The sequence below is a fragment of the Thermobia domestica genome, chromosome 3, assembly GCF_964235325.1.
Source record: "Thermobia domestica chromosome 3, izTheDome1.hap1.1, whole genome shotgun sequence".
Classification (NCBI taxonomy): domain Eukaryota; kingdom Metazoa; phylum Arthropoda; class Insecta; order Zygentoma; family Lepismatidae; genus Thermobia; species Thermobia domestica.
Window position 1 is genome coordinate 103,617,499 of NC_137456.1, and position 17,321 is coordinate 103,634,819.

The window sequence follows — 17,321 nt, forward strand, 5'->3', positions numbered from 1 at the left end:
TTTTGAAGGAAGATAGAGTGTTATGCAGAACACTGTGGTTTATGTGCTTAAGTATAGAGAAGTGTGCGAAATGGGTGCCACGGGCACTATCTGGAAACCAGAATTGCGACATCGCTAAATATCCTGCAGCGGAGGGAAACATTTTCCTTCACCTGGTAAAGAATGGTGATGAATCAGTGTTGCATCTGTTCACTCCATGAAAGAAGTATGCATCTTCTCTACGGAAAAATAAATTCAAAGTGGTTGCTTCGTCCAGGAAAGTTTTGTGCGCTGTATTCTGAGACTATCAGATATGTTACCCATTGATTATTTAGAATAGGAAAAAACCGTTAATGGTGGAAGATGTTGCAGGATGCCATCAGATGGAAGTGTCGTGGTCTCCTCCGCCGTGGTATGATTCTTTTTGATGAAATGTGAGATCCCATTCAGCGCAAAAAAAAAACTGTTAAGTGTATTCAGTGTTTATGCTAGGAACGACTAGAGCACACCCTTCAGCCCTGATCTAGCCCGCCCCAGTGACTTTCACCTTTTCCCTGCTCTAAAGCAAAACATGGCTGGCCACCATTATCTCACATGTGATTATATCAAAACCACTGCCTCACGGTGGCTACGGAAACTTGACTCGAATTTCTGTGGAAACCGGTATGGAAAACCTCATCGGGGCCAAGGGTGATTACATCGAGGGCTAGTGTTGAGTGCCCCGTATCATCAGGTGTGTTGATCTTCCAATTATGTCTCGCACATAAGTCATAATAGGTTTGTAACTTATTTTTCGATCGTCCCTCATACTTTCGAACGCGACTGAACCGGATGGTATGACAGTTCATTAAATTATCTAATGAAGTATTAGTGGATTCAAATATGGGAATGTTTCTTACATAATGTGTATTCAAAAACTGATGGACTTCTGTATAGAAGCACATAGTTCTGTTATATATATAGGGTGGACCGTGTATCTTGATACGTACTTGTAATTTTTAAACTAACGGACAAAATACGGTAATTTTTTGTACAATGCAAATATCAGCAGGGGTGTATGTGTAGCATATTCTGTGACACCACATAGTAAGCATTGTTGCCAACCCAACATAAAGTTGTATTGTTTAAATGGCGCCACATCAGGTTATTCGTATTTAAAATCTACATATTAAACGAAAACTTACAATGTTAAATTTATTATTCAGTGTTGCAAACTAAGGACGCTACAATATCACAAACGACCAAATTTTGGTGGCCTCTACAACAATAATAACGCAAATGAAACAAACAGGGCAATGCACATCCAAAGTACTTTAGTGTATAATACTATAATCATGATATGATAGATTTCAAATGAATACGAACACAGTTACAAGGACTTGAAAATTTGACTTTTTTCAAAAGTCTCTATTTTGAAAAATTATCGAATTGCATAAATGATTTTCAGTAAACATGAAGATCACAGTGCCATTTAAAACAATTTTATACATCATTCTGGAGATATGGTAAAAACTGTTAAATTTGCAACACTGCGTAAAATAATGTAATTCTGAGAACTCATTGTAATTATACCTGTCAAAAAGTCTTGTCATGTTATAGAAACAAAGTAAATCAAAAATTGTTTTAAATAGTTTCCACAAGTACGCCATTTTAAGCAGTATATCAAATTTTACAGTTTTTATTTATTTATTTATTTATTTTACATTTCTCGAATGTAGATCCCTTCAAAACTTGGTTGTTTTACAATGTTTGTGATACTTGAGCTTCCTTAGTTTGTAGCACTGCATTAAAGTGTGGTATTGTATCTTTCCGTTTTACCTGTAGATTTGAAATATGTAGTAATATGATACAGCACCATTTGGAAGAAAGAAAAAAAATAACTATTGGATTGGAAATACTATTAATCATGTGGTATCACAAAATACGTTATACAATGTTCCCCTGCCAATGTTTACAAGATACAAGATTTCAGCGGCCGTCAGTTTAAAAGTTATTAGGTCACATGAAGATAAATATATATAAATAAATATTGTTTTTGAATTGTATAAAATGAGATCTAAGTTTCTCCAACTTTCACCTTAAAAATCTTCGTTATTTATGGACGTGTTATGATATGTTAAGTGCTGTGAATACCAGATATCACATTGAAGAGTAATGTAGGTTTTATATGCAGGGTGGTTCGTGAATACATACCATAAAGTTGTTCAAAAATTGAACTTTCCCTACTCAAAATAAGGGAAAGTTCAATATGATCTGGAACATTTCATTACCATGGTATTGACAAGACATAATCAGACAGACGTGTATATTTAGCATTCAAGGTGTATAAAAGATATTTTCGAAGTGTTCGTCACGCCAAATCAAGTCTGTTACTTTGTGGGTTGTGAGTGGTTATGAAAGACAAATCTGAATTATTTTCTGTATCAAGTGTCCTCTACAGATTTGCTACTGAGTGTGACTAAATTCTGATAATATATATATATAATATCCCCGGACTTCCAACGCGTCCTTGCAATCTCACATAATGCGGAACCAAGAAGACTAATTGAATAGTCAAGAGTATTGAGCCATCCTAATTCGAATCAGTGGAAAAACTGATGTTCATAAGAGTGAATTTGCGTAGAAATTCTCAATCAATTGGACGAAATGGCTTGTAGCATACTGGCATGGTTACTTGATTTCAAATCTCAGTTTATGATTGAGGAGCCATATTCAGGGATTACGTTCTCTTAATGTCTCACTACAAGAGCATATGCGCTTTTCTACAGAAGACACGGCCCGAATATGTCTAGCACTTTCCACCACTCACTGACACTCATGGGATAGGAGGCTTGAACACTTCCGACATTAATATTGCACATTTTTATCACCACTTTTACACGAAACATTTCTGCCACCTAGGTCAATATACTAATTTACCTTTTGAATGGACGTGTCATATGATAATCTCAGTCAATATCTTCATAACGAAGCGGTCAAGACCATAAGTTGTTACAGGAGTTTTCCTGTCTTTTTGCAGCATTCGCTGACTACTTCGTGGTATACACTTAAGAATCACCATGTATATACATTTTAGTTTAGATATGGGTTTATTATTGATAAACAAACATGTTTAAAATGCGATTGTTTGTGACTTTGAAGAGGTGAGAAATACAGTGTGTTTGAAAAAAAACTCCCTAGATTTAATGTGTCCTAAAATCTGTACAAAGTGACATACACTATTCTAGTTTGATTCATCAACTCTCCAAGTTTGGCTCCCCTGCGGTTTGCAGGTCTGCTGGATCTTGAAACGGCAGCAGGTTTTTTTTTTTAAATACCTTAGTTCAGTCCAGGCAGGCGTGCAGTGCAGAGCAACTCAGCAACAATGTGTACTCCGCAACAGAAAGCGCAGTGTGTTATTTGTGAAAACTGAGTCAGTTATAACAGTGCAACGTAATTTTAGACTTCAGTATGGTAGTGAACCACCTACAGCAAAAACTATCCGTCATTGGCTAAAGTCTTTCAAGGAAACCGGCAAAAAGCAAAGCAAAATCACCAGGTAGACCGAGAACTTCTGAAGATGTTGTTGAACAGATCCGTGTTTCTTGTGTTCGGAGCCCGAAGTCATTGGCCAGACATAGTCTACAATTAGGAGTACGTAAAGGTACTGTGTATGATGTGCGTAAAAGATTTAAGTTACACGCCTACAAATTGCAACTGTTACATGAAATTAAACCTACTGATAAAATCGAAAGGTATGAGTTTGCTGCTGACTTTCTACACAGAATTGATGATGATATCAACTTTTTAAAAAAAAGATTCTCTTTTCTGATGAGGCTACATTTGAAAGTGCAGTGAAAAGATCAGAGACATCAATCATTTAGGGAAAGAATCGTCGCGGCGGTTGGGACAGTTACACCTGAACTGTTGGTGAATACGTAGCAAGAAGTGGAATATCGTCTCGACGTGTGCAGGGCCACAAATGGATCCCACGTTGAAGTCTACCAACATTAAACAAAACTTGAAGGAATTCTCTGTCATGATATGTACTCATTGATGTAAGTTTTCATTCATTTCCCAATTAAATTTATACTTAAAACTAAGGAGTTCTTTTTCAAACACTCTGTATTTTTCAAAATAGATTACTTACTATACAGTGTTCGCATCAAGGAACGCATGTTGAGTATTTCTAAATATAAAATCTCTTTGTAGGCCGCTGTTTGAAGGAGACAATGATTTCATGATATGTTTGAAGGAGTCTTTTCCACATTTAAAAACTCGCAAGTTGACACGTGTGGAGTGGTGCAAGATAAGGCGAATGATGGGGAAACCAAGAAGATGTTCACAGGTAAACTAGCTAATTACGAATACACGTATTTAGTAAATAAATAGAGTTAATCTACTAGTATGCTGCAGCTAAATTGACATTTGACCTTGGGACTGCTGTTTTGTCGACCAATCCGTTTACATGACATTACTAGCGGTTTGATGTGAAAGTACGCATCGGCCAAAAAAGGCAATCCTCACAAGGAATATCTTGTCTAATTAGAAATGGGAAAAAAATAAATAAAATAATAAATAAATAAATAAAAGCCGGTTTTTTTTAATGATGTTTATACATATATAAAAGCTTACATTTTGGGGGAAAATACCAAAATTTTGGAAATTTCTCATTTTCATGATTTTTCTATCTAAATAGCTTTCTTCTAGTATACTCTATAGTTAAATAAGATATCATGACCTAAATGCCATATTTCGTTCCGGAATTCACTATCAAGATGGATGGAGAACATGTTTTATGAATTAAAGTAAACATGAAGTACAAATAGTGCCATCCATGCTTCATTTCTTAGAGCTTAGTGGGCCTACTCTAGCTTCTAGCACATAAGTTAAACTTATATTTTTCAATATATACGTCAGAGCGCATATTTTTCAATATATACGTCTGAGGGTACTTCCACATTTCTGTTGTATTGTAGCTGTGCTACAAATAATCAGTAACGAATGAGAAAAATATTTTGGGAGGGGTTTCTCTGATTAATGTTCAGTTTTTTCCAAAAATCCCTAATTTTTATTTGTGAGAAGCTTGAAGTTTATCAGTACAGGCATACCTAATATTTCGTTTCGTTTGTATATTCAGCAATAATCTTGTGGACAAACACCGTGCTCGTGGGTTTTCTCGGGGTTCTCCCGTTTCCTCCCACTTTATTCATTCCACCATTTCACTCATCTCTCATCACCGTCTCCTTTAGCCTAAATGGCATAACCGTAGGACGTAAAACTTAAAGATTTCATTTCATTTTCGGTTCTGAATAACCATGGAAGGACACTAAATTCAAATAAAAACTTCAAATAATACACACATATAAATAAATGAACGAGTAAAATTTACTCACCAATCTTCGCCTGGAGTAATTTAATTCGGGACACTGATTTCGATTATGGGACTAGTCTAGACAAAAGCTTTGAAACACATGTTGGTAGATGAGGCGCACAAGCAACTGTGAGCATGGACATGATCTGTACAGAGATTATTGGGTATAGTCCAGTGCATAAGCGGCAGGTACATGTTATTCAAAATGATCGCCGCAGGCACTTACATACGCGTTGACCAATCGTCAATGTTAGCACGCACCTCTTTCAAAGAAAAAACTGCTATTGCTCACACACGGACATATTATATGTGTAGGAACGCAAGATTAGGACCCCAATCAAATCGTGGCGTCCAGTTTGGACCATAGATCATAGTCCAAGGGATTGAGGTCGGGGTTGAAAGTCGGACATTCTTCTGCTTTAGTAAAGTTAGAAACATGTTGGAACCACGTCTAGATCGACTGTGCGTTATGGGCGAAGCTGAAGTGTATTGGAAGACCAGTAGGTGTTTGCAAAGTAGGTATAAATAATAGGTTCAACTATAGGTGTTAAAAGATCATACTGGTAGTTCGCCGCACGGATTTTCACTCCAGTTTCTCAGAAGTGTGATTTTGTGGCTCCATGATACGACACCATCACCGTGGTGGGATGTTGTGCTCTAAAAGGGACACTCGGTAATTTAGGGCGTTCAACGACTTCGCAGTGGCGATATTTTCGTCCGTAAACAAAATATTGTCTGTTTCCCCCATGGCTGCGGAATAGGAAATGTCTTTTGCAGCTTTCGTATGCCTGAACTCCAAGATCCTTACGCAATATCCCGGACCTGCTCCGTGGATGCATCCTCATTTGTTTCGCCATGACGCATTGCTTCCATAACAGATTTCATTGCAGTCGAGTGCGTATATTTGTGATTGTCTATGGAGTTTTTACAGTACCTGGAGGATTCATGACAGTGGACGCCTATTGGTATCTGTCTGTGCTCCAGCAGACTAACACACAGATGCTATCGATTTTAGGGTTTAAATTTGTGGGCTTTCGGCATCTGTGGCCATGTTAGCTCGGCACGTATGAGGGATGAAAGCCATGTTAGTCATGTTAGTGTGATGGCCATGTCGACGATCACGCTATTCGGGAAAAGGGAAGGAAGGAAGCGGCCTGGGACTTATGTGTTCAGTACCACCTCGGCATTTGCTTGGTAGGTATGAGGAAAATCTCATGCAGGATGGCTGGCCTGAAAAGGCTTTTTACACTTTTTCGACCGAATGTCCCCATCGGGAATCGAACCCGGGACCGCTCGCACCGAAGGCGAGAGCGTTAGCGACTTCGCTACGCGTAGCCACACAGATAATACCGAGTGACTGCAAGAGTTCAATATTTCACTTGAAGTTTTCTCTCTCTTACGCAGATTTACAAAGGTTATCTTTTTTTGTTAGTACTTCACTCCATCTGAAACAGAGCAGTTAAACATCGAAATCTCGAATTATCATACTATATATTATCTCCATATAAGATATGTTTCCGCTACTTTTTCTTTTCTAATTTTACGTCCAGTAATTATACACTGAGATTAAAGGAAACTGTGATGATGAGATGGATGATCATGGTGGAATGACAAAATTGGCAGGAAACGGGAAAACCTCCAGAAAACCAACACACGCATGGTATTTGTCCATCGCAAAACTTACTTGTTCGAAGCTGGAATCGAACCAGGGCTCTGCGTTCCGGAGGTGACCGGTCTACCACTGAGTCATCACAGCCCCTTCGCTATTTCCTGACTATGGTGTAACATATCTCTGTATTATAACATGTTCATAATGAGATGTAAGATATATTGCTGTAGCATCACAACTATTCCACGCTGGGAAATGGCTATACACATGAGAGTTGACAGTAACGCTGTTACGATCTGCTTTTGGTAAAAGCAAATCGTATCATTGAAATCAATTTTAAATATGCTTATTGTTAGGTATGAGTTCGTTTATCTTGGCGTGTTTAATTTTGACCTGCACTTAATGTTATTTATTTGGTGTGTGTATAATGTTGACCTATGTTATTTATTTGGTGTGTGTATAATGTTGACCTGTGCTAACCAAAAAGATGTTTACTTCTGTGCCATTAATGTTGACCTGCGTCGCATGGATAATGTGTCGTACGTATGCATACATTATCGATAGATATCCGTTGCATTCTATAAAAAAATACAGATATATATAAAGCTATTTTGTGTGGCCATAGAAAGTAAATTCTAAGTATAGTGCTAACATGTTTAAGCGAATGTACACAAATTTGATATACATTTTATAATGTAATTCGAGTAAATAGTCCATAGCTTCAACTGAATGAATTTATTTATACTCCATTTATACTCCATGAGATTTCGTATTACCATAATTATACTGTTTGTGACAATAGAAGAAGTGCAGTTATGAAGAATATAAATTAACGTACATAGTTCGTCGTCTGGACCAGAAAATCTAATTCTTTTTCCTCAAAAAGAATATATTTGGATTTGAACTCAACCTGATAAAAGTTAATTTCGATATTAACAGTGTTTTGGACATTTTAAAAAGGGTCAAGTGGATGATGAAGGTAATATAAATTTAGATTTGTCATAAGAAATGAAGATCGTCGTCTTTGGTAATGTTTCTGAAAGAACCTGTTTCTTATAAATTTTAATTTCATAAAAGTGAACTAGAAATTCTTCAATATATATTCTTCATTATATGTGTTCCTTTGCAAGTTTAAAGGAAGTATGTGGTGCTACTATGGCTAATTAAGCTACATTCGCGGTCTCACATATCTGATCAGACTATAAGGGGAACATGTTCAAAATTGTGTGTATATATAATCCAGCGATAAAAGAAATTACAATGGCACACAAGAGACTACATAACGAAACTATTGAAGTAGGGTAACGATACTTACCGGATCATTGTAGGTCGAATTGATATTTCACATTTGCAGCTCGTTCTCAATAGAGTAGTTTCCATTGATCAGGAATTGAGACAAAGAAAAGTTGAGTATTAAAAGTCAGCGCAGCAATATCACCTTCTCTTATTTGCCCTTTTATGCTATCTATGCATGATGCCTGTGATCTATGCACTGGTTATGCAATCAATAATTGTTTGCTAAGGACCGGTCTTAACTGTGATAAAGGTATAAAACCCAATACAAAGAGCAGCATTTGATTATTGTATGTAAAAGTGATAGATCCGAGTCTATTTGTTTTATAACAAAAGAATAGGTTAAGTTAGATATGTTAAGTTATTTAGGTTAGGTATAGTATATTAGGTTAGGTACGTTATTTATTATTAACTGTACTATTGTTATGTAGACATAACTAAAGTGAAAAAAAAAAAGATTTGTAATGCTTGAAAGTAAATATGAATATATTGCTCCTTAGAAATAGAAAAATGTATAAAAATAATGTTAATAATTCTGTTTGTGTTAGAACGAATATGAATTAATTGTTCCTAGCTAAAAACAGACATTTCTGTGTTATCGAGCTCACTATTTTAAAATCTTTATAATTCATAAAGAAAGTAATGTGAAAGGCGTATTAAGTTGTTGTTATCAATTAGCAAGGGATGCTGCTTATTGTTCGATTCAGAAATTTAACTGAATGCAGAAAGCCAGGCATAGATTCCAACATATGATATATAAACATACAAATAAATGAATAAGCATGCATTGAAGGCAGGAAAGGTGTTTTATTGAACAGATTGGCTACATGACTGGAAACTTAGATAAATTATGTTAACATGACTCATAATAAATCTGTTTAATGCAATCTTGTAATCTTCGACCTGGGTATAAATTATTCATAATTTTGTAATAAATTTGCTAATTAAGTTCGTTGTTATGAGCTGCATCATACATCTGAAGATAATAAACGCCAAAAGCTATAGATTTTCAGAGATATGCTTTATTTCAATTTAAACGAATAATAATATAAGCTAGATATAATAATATATATATACATATAAGCATTTTTTTTCACTTAATAGTATAGTATGTAAGATACGCTGAGGTTTCTTGTTCGGAGTGGCACTGCTGCAAGTTCCTGGGAAATACTTATTTATAAATTTGGATAAATAACCGTTGCGCTTAAAACAATTTAGACTTTAAAATCGTAAATTAAAAGTTTTGAGTATATTTTAAAAAGGGTGGCTAAAATAGCCAGAATTGATTAGTTTAAATAAATGCGTCAAAGTGAGTGCGTTTTAACGCGTCACGCGCTTGTAAGTTCACCCAAACATAAATTAAGCTACCGCATAGTATAGTTAATTTCATTGAAAATTATGCAATCAGAAGAAGAAAATAAGTTTTTCGTAGGTTTCAAAATGTTTTCAAGTAGTGTATGAAAAATTCAGTGATGACTAAAGAATTACTGCTTTGTTTCATATTCGTCCATAGACTTCAAAGATATCATATAGGAACTTTTATTTGTCTGAATTTTTAAAAGATGACCTAATGTGCAGCGTATTTACCAGCATGCATAGGAATCCCGGTTCGATTAATGAGAACTCCATGAATAAATGTAACTCCCTTTTATTTTTAATTCTTTCTTTTCTATATGAAATGTTAACGTTAACTTTGATAATCAAATTTCAGTTATTATTATTATTATTATTATTTTTAAAAAAAAGGCAACAAATACGTAAAGGAAGGGTAATTGAACAACGTAATATTCAGGAGCAAACACTTTTGTACTAGAGCACAAGAAGTGAATAATGGTATTCTCAGCAATTGCACGTTTTGATTAATTTGGTTTAAAGTATTTATAAATACGTAGTAAGAAACAAACAAAAAATGCAAAAGAAGCAATATTGATAATTTAAATGTAATATTATTGATTCTTGTGTATTCCTTTAGTTCGCAAACGAAACGTGCTTACTTGAAATTTTCAAAATGGCAGTAACCGAATATTCATGTTCTAACAAGTTATTACCAAAGAAAGAAATAAAAATCAACTTACAGGAGAAAAATAATAGGATACAATTTAGCAAACGTTGGGCTAAAAGGTTAGCCTCCTGTAATAGTGAATATTCTTACTTTTGCTTCAATCCATTGTACGCTTTTTACATTTAATTCATTTTAAAGAATTTCTAAGGGGAAGAAGGAAAGCTAAATTGTCCCATAGCTTACCTGTCACAATAACGAATGTGCATACGCCCACTACTCGAAGTTTACGGTTCAGCCAACAGATGGCAGACCAATCAGTGACAAAGTAGTCAAGGCCAAGACAAGGCTCACTGTAGTGTTAAAAATGCGAACCAATTAATCAAGGCGAGCAGTTACTGTGACAAAGATGCTACATTAATTTTCTCTTTAAACACTTTTACATTATTATTATTATTATTATTATTATTATTATTATTATTATTATTATTATTATTATTATTATTATTATTATTATTATTATTATTATTATGTGGGAGATCAACTAAAATTCACGTTACAAACGGTAGTTGTTTCTACAAATACTATCTCCTATTGTTATAGTGATAAAATGTATTAAAACATCATGTTTAAGTGACTTGAACGCTGTATTCGTGAGACATTGTTTCGGGATAAATGTGTGTTATTGCTTTTAGTTATTTTTATTTATTTATTTTATATTTTTTTTTAAATATTAGTTACAGGTGTAACTTTCATTGCATTAACAAATATATGGGGAAAGTGTTAAATATAGCTCCAAGAGAATTATTAGACTTCCAAACTATGCTATGAGTAAGTGTTGTAAATCTGATAGAACGACTGTGCTTATCTGTCGACAGATATTGGAGCAAAAGGGGTAAGAGATATCAAGAAGCAGTTCTTCGGAATCGATTCAGCGTTCCAAGAATAGGTTCCTTCTCCTCCTCCGATACTCCCCCTATTTAAACTGGAAATGGTAGAAATCAAACATTTTCAGTTTCAACACTGATCACCATCCTGAAAAAATGGTGATAGGTAGCTAGAAACTGTTCCTTGATATGGATTCATACCGCAAGGCTAAGATCTATCTCTAACATCATTTCTTTATTGCAACCATAAATGGTAGAGATCTACTACCATTACTGATTCTAATGTTGATTGCGATATAACAAAATGGCGATGAAGCGAGGAGCGGTTTTGTATAGATTTCATCTCAAATTTATTCTTTTACTGGGACCGGAAGTAATAGCTAGTACAACTTCTGATTTCAGTATTGACTAGCTGAACCTGCGCTCTCTACACAGCGCATCATTCACGTAGGAGCATGAATCTCCTTGTCATTCCTCACAACATCTGTACATGTCCTTTTACAGACACAAGTGAAAGACGTGTTGATTAAAAAAATCGGCAAGAAGAGATTTTTTCGATTATTTTTTCCAATATCTCGCACCATTTGCAAGATTTAAGCCTACTTCCGGTCGGAGTTTCTAATTCATCTATGATCAGTGTTTTCATTCTTCTTGCGTGCAGTATCTAACAAACAAATACATGATGTACATAAAATTAATTATAACGCCAGTGATATATGGTGTTTATTGGGCAAAAACGGTCATGTTTTTTAAATATTCAATTAGAGCTGGACATTCTTCACAAAATTTAGAATCGACCAGTGAAAACGGCACGTTTCTAGCACTTGTGGTTTTCGAGATCTCATTGTCGAAAGCATTGGAGACAAACATGTAAACTTTTCTTCGGAGACAAACATATAAATCTAGCATTTTAATATGTAGATTCCTATATGATAGAGAGAGAGAGAAACTATTTTTAGGTATGGATTCAGCGTCGATGAACAGATTCTCTCTCTCATACTATCCCGCTATTGCAACCACAAGTTATAGATTACTACTTCTAGTTTCAGTATTTAGTTCACATAGTATAGAATTCTACTCTAGTTTTACATTGTGAAACGGAACTCACTTGTTTTATTTATTTTTAATTTACAGCTGTTTTCTACTAAACTGTAAAGGTAAGAATGTTCTATTTTCGTAGGCATTTTTTGAAGAAGAAAGAAGGGAACTGGAGAAAAAGCGGCAGAAGATTCGATTGTTGCAACAGCGTAAAACAGCGGATGTAAATCATTTCAAAGACCTCCCAGAAGAGATTCCATTACAACTTGTCATTGGGACAAAAGTCACAGCGAGGCTGCGGAGACCTCAAGATGGACTCTTCACTGGAAGCATTGATGCTGTTGATACATCGAATAATACTTACCGGATCACCTTTGATCGGCAAGGTTTAGGAACGCATTCAATACCTGATTATGAAGTTCTGGTGAGTTTGTGTTTTTTAAAATAAATAAATGTGATGGAGGTAGGGGCGGATCGTATAAGCAATGATTGTGAAAGGATGTGCCATGTCCTGAAAATCTTAGTGACGTTTTATCCCAAACCTCCGAAAATGACACTAATAAAGCGGAGATAATTTAGATTTTTTTCAGTCGCATTATTGTAGAAGTAGCTCAAAACTAGGTGGCTCCAGAATTTTACAAAAATTAAATTTAAATTAGATGAAACAGTAAAATTTGTGAACGTAATTAATATTTATTTTTTATTTCAAATAGGTAAGTTTAGTTATAGTGAGAAACTTTCATGTGATCTGCATATAAAGTGTAAGATCTGAGAAACAATGGTCATGTTCGTGAAAATATAAAGTATTATTATTATTCTGCCTAGTGTTACGTGAACTTCAGTTCCTCCCCTCCTTGCCATCTTTACTTGTGTAATAGCTTATCGCTAATCCAACCTCACAAACCTTTTCTGTCCTTTCCTTTTTATTGCACTAACTGTTTCATGACTATTCTTTTACTTTATTACGAGGAGGGAAGTACATTAAAAGTTTCCGACCTAACAGAGAAAGAATACAAGCAGGCCAGTGGCAATACCAGGTTGTCCATCGTAGAAACTTAAATATTTTTTTTTTTGTGATAACATTTTTTATGTTTTCCTAAAAATAATTATACAAGTTTCCACTTTTTTCGTTTTTAACTGTATCCCGTCTATTGGTATAGTGCCGCACATGCTTTTGCTGCATTCAGTTCCAGATAAGATGCATAGAATAATTTCTCATCATCATCTTTAACCAATATGGTGCAATCTTTTACAAGATAACCAAAATGTTCTTGCCGTTTTTGATGTTCCATTTAATAAATCGCTCATAGAGAGAAAACTAACAGACTTACGTGCTGGAAAAGCGATGGGGTGGTTAGTATGTCCATTGTCTTGGTACAACAGCTCTTTAACTGTCGAAGAGAAGCGGATGTTTGCTATATGATTTTAAGGTAGACCTATGATCAGCCACACCAAGATGTCCAGTATGTCAGCATTTGGGAGGGATACCGTGAATGAACGCACCGCCAGGCATTGGTTCCAGAAGTTCAGGACTTGAGATTTGAGCCTTGGTGATGAACCCCGCAATGAATGAGTGACTACAGATGTTGAATGACGAGGTCCTGAAGACAGCCATAGAAGAAGACAGAAGTCAAACTTGTGGTGAACTTGCCGAATGCTTGTAGATTTCCGAGGAAACAGACTGTACCTGCACCGCGAAATAAAAATGCATACAAGTTGAGCAAATGATTGCCCCATACATCGTGAACAGTCAACAAGGAACAACGACCCTCTTAAGTTAGAAAGATAAAACTTAGTATATAAGCTCAACATCAAAAGTAATTTGATATCTCTCTCAGCGCTTTCGAAAATTCCGGCTGTAAGGAGAGAAGGGGATAATTTATATTTTTTCTTTCTTTCCTCATTCAAGTCGACGTTGTCGAATTTTGTCATTATGAAGAATCTTTTTCAGTTAATTTTTAAATGCAGCATTTGGCTCGAGTCGGAATTTTATCTTGTCACTTTCATAAATGTGTATCTTATGGGCTGTTTAAAAAGTGTGCCAAAAATATAGTATCTCCCAAGTCTCTTACGTTTGGAAGATGAACTTTCGTATATAAACTCTTTATAAGAAGTAAATGAACATGCGGTCTAGCGTTTTAGGAAATTCTGCTTTCCTTAGGTGGAGAGGGAGGCAATTTCTATATTGTTTGTCTTAATATATTAGAATAACAGCGTCGTTCTTTCTCATCCTCACGGGAAAACAGCTGAACTGTTTGAAATGAATGTTTGAACATTGCACCTGACTCGGCCCGGGTTTGTATCGTGTCATTTTCATTAAAATATGCATCCTAAGGGGAGAAGGGGAGTTAAATGCCGAAAATTGAGTACCTCCCGATCCTCTCATGTTAGGGAGATGGAAGTCGGTGTATAAATTCTTCGTCGAAAATTAGTCGTCACGTACACTAAAAAGAGTTGAACCATTTAGAGTGATTTTTAAACATAGCACTTGGGGTGATCTTGGTGTTTATCATTACTCCTATACTTTGATTGAAATGCTTTCCCAAGGGTGGATGGAGTGCGGTAGATTTTTCACAAACAGTAACATCTGCAATATTTGAAATGAATTTTTGAAGATTTGGGTCGAGCTGTTTATTTTTATTTATTTCTGTTCAAATATTTAGACCACGGGGGTGGGAAAGGGGATTTAAATATTTGTTGTAAATATATTCATTTCGTGCTAAGATCAAGTGTTTCAAATAGTTGTTAACAAATAGAAAGAGAAATTAAAATTATTTTTAAAAAGAACCCATTCTTAACATATATTTGTATCCTTTCTTAGTAAAATTATATATGTTTAGCAGAGAAATGAATTTGTAGCAAGAGGGGTTTGATGTTACACTTCATCTGTACTCTTTCTTTTCTTGTTAAAAATGTGGTTCTGGAATTTAGATAGCAATACTTAACAACTTCTTATTTTTTCGGGTGTAGAATAACACTGATTCAATACTACACAGACGTAGTATCTTGTAGTATTTGACCCTTCCCCACAAAAATGTGTGTGCTCACCCGTACAGATAGTACAGTACTGCGTAGTATGACATAACTTTTTTTTTTATTTGTAAAGGGTGCGATTGTAATATGCTTTTTTTTTTTTTTTTTTTTTTTTTTTTTTTTTTTTTACGAAACTGTTTTTATACTAAAAACATCGTACTATAATGAGGTATAACGATTTTCTTTTTGAAATATATATATATATATATATATATATATAATATAGAATGCTGTACGTAAATCAGCCTCTCCAGTGTAAAGATATCAGGAAGATAACTTTATAAGAAACTCATGTCCAGTAAAATTGCTTAACCCAGTTCAAAATTTTCTGTATTTGATTAATTGTTTTATCTTTATGAGAATAAATACGTTGGAAGCAATTAATTGCTTGAAGGTACTCAACAGAATATCATTTATATTGATACGACTCTGTACTATTTATTTCAGTCCAATGATAAACCGGAAACAATAACGGTGTCAAGTTTTGCTCAGAAGTTCAGACCGCGAAACATTGGTCCATTTGTGACACCGCCTCGTTTTGGTTCAGATCCTTCATCGCCACATCTGACAAATGATCCTTTGTTAGGAGGTTCGCCTGTCAAGAGTAAAGTGATACCACCTGATGGAACCTTGGGAGGATTCCCCGTCAAATTCCTCGACATGATAGTAAGTATTTAATTTCATTTTATAAGTTAATAGTTTTACAAAATCCTCAATACTTAACATTAGACAACTATATTGTGGTATACCGTGCAGTCGTCGATAAATGGCAAAACATACCATTCACGTATTTTCCTCTAATAGCTGTCAGAGCTATTATAATCGTGAAACATTTTTCATTAATTTGCAAGAGGTAATTGAACGGTAATGTGATTATAAAAGTACACAATAAACGTAAGATTGCAATTTAAAGAGCCAGCAAGTTGAAAATTACGCTGGGAAAACGTACAGGAGCAGAGTTATTAGGTTTGCCTAATAGACATAGAGCAGCAGTTCTCTTAAGACTTCAGTTGAATACAAATATGAGTGACGTTTAACTATTTCGTAATATACTTGATTAGGAGATAGGGATCATACATTCACGTAAATCAATGTATACTACCAGTTTCCCTTTTCGTAGGCCCAATAGATTAACCAAGGTGATATTCCCTTGTTTGGCGACACTCCAATTCATGACGGTTAAACTACCTTTATATCCATTCAGCTATGTTACTACTGGTGCTAAACGGTCGCAACACTTCGTCCATATTTTTAGTGAAATTGTCCAGCACAGAAGTACTTATGGGTAATGCACGGACTACTCACAAAAATCGATGTTATCGTACTCGAATGAACTTAATCCGACAAGAGAACATACTCATTGTCCGTTGTATTTGTCAAGTTCATTCTAAAGGCAACACAATAATTTGTTCTTTAAACCACGACAAGTTAGTAATCGAAAAACACCTATCTTATTAAGTCAACTACAGATAATTGACTTTTCGACTATTCGATGAGTGACTTAAAAAACTGACTGTCCAAATTTCAAGTCTCGACCTTCCTTTGTTGGTTTGGACGGCGTCCTTTCTGTTTCTCCTCAGGCGTTTATCGATTTGACATCATACTCTTCCTTTGAGACATTCCTGTCGTTGCTGAATACGTCAGAATCCTACCAGGAAGTGGTGTTTGTAGCTTTATAGTTATCTTAAATCAGTACGTACTGCCTAAAGAATGGTATTAGATACATTGAGAGAGAGCTCATTTTTTTGAAGGAGTATCTAGGTTGTGAAACATCTTGCTTAGCCTTTCCAGACTAACTCTCGGCATGATATTAAACCTGCTGAAGTGCCTTTTTATTGACTTAATAAGATAAGCAGGGGGAAAAACTGATAAATAAAATACTAGTATGCATAAAATTAACACATTCAAATGTGATTATAGCCTTTTGCAGTGAGGTGGATTTTTAAAGCTTTTATCCTATTCATCTACTTATATTTCCTCATTGTAACTGTTGTACTAATGCCAGTGTATAATTCGTTCCGGTCTTTAACTCGGTTTGTATGCACATAATCTTGAAATATAAGAAAGGGAGATCAAACCACATGTATCAGATTTAGTGGTAGTATTTTGAATTTCCAAACCAGTCAGATA

At 35.1% G+C, this 17,321-nt stretch overlaps 1 protein-coding gene across 2 annotated transcripts in view; it reads left to right on the top strand.

Moving 5' to 3' along the window:
- Nucleotides 1-17,321, top strand: part of LOC145680631 (protein lin-9 homolog) — a 65,363-nt gene that overhangs the window by 20,622 nt on the left and 27,420 nt on the right. For both annotated transcript variants that reach the window (XM_081751321.1, XM_081751322.1), the window contains exons 4-6: nt 4,171-4,306; nt 12,301-12,582; nt 15,639-15,857. In XM_081751321.1, the coding sequence (XP_081607447.1) occupies nt 4,171-4,306; nt 12,301-12,582; nt 15,639-15,857 (637 nt within the window). The remainder of the gene's footprint in view (nt 1-4,170; nt 4,307-12,300; nt 12,583-15,638; nt 15,858-17,321) is intronic.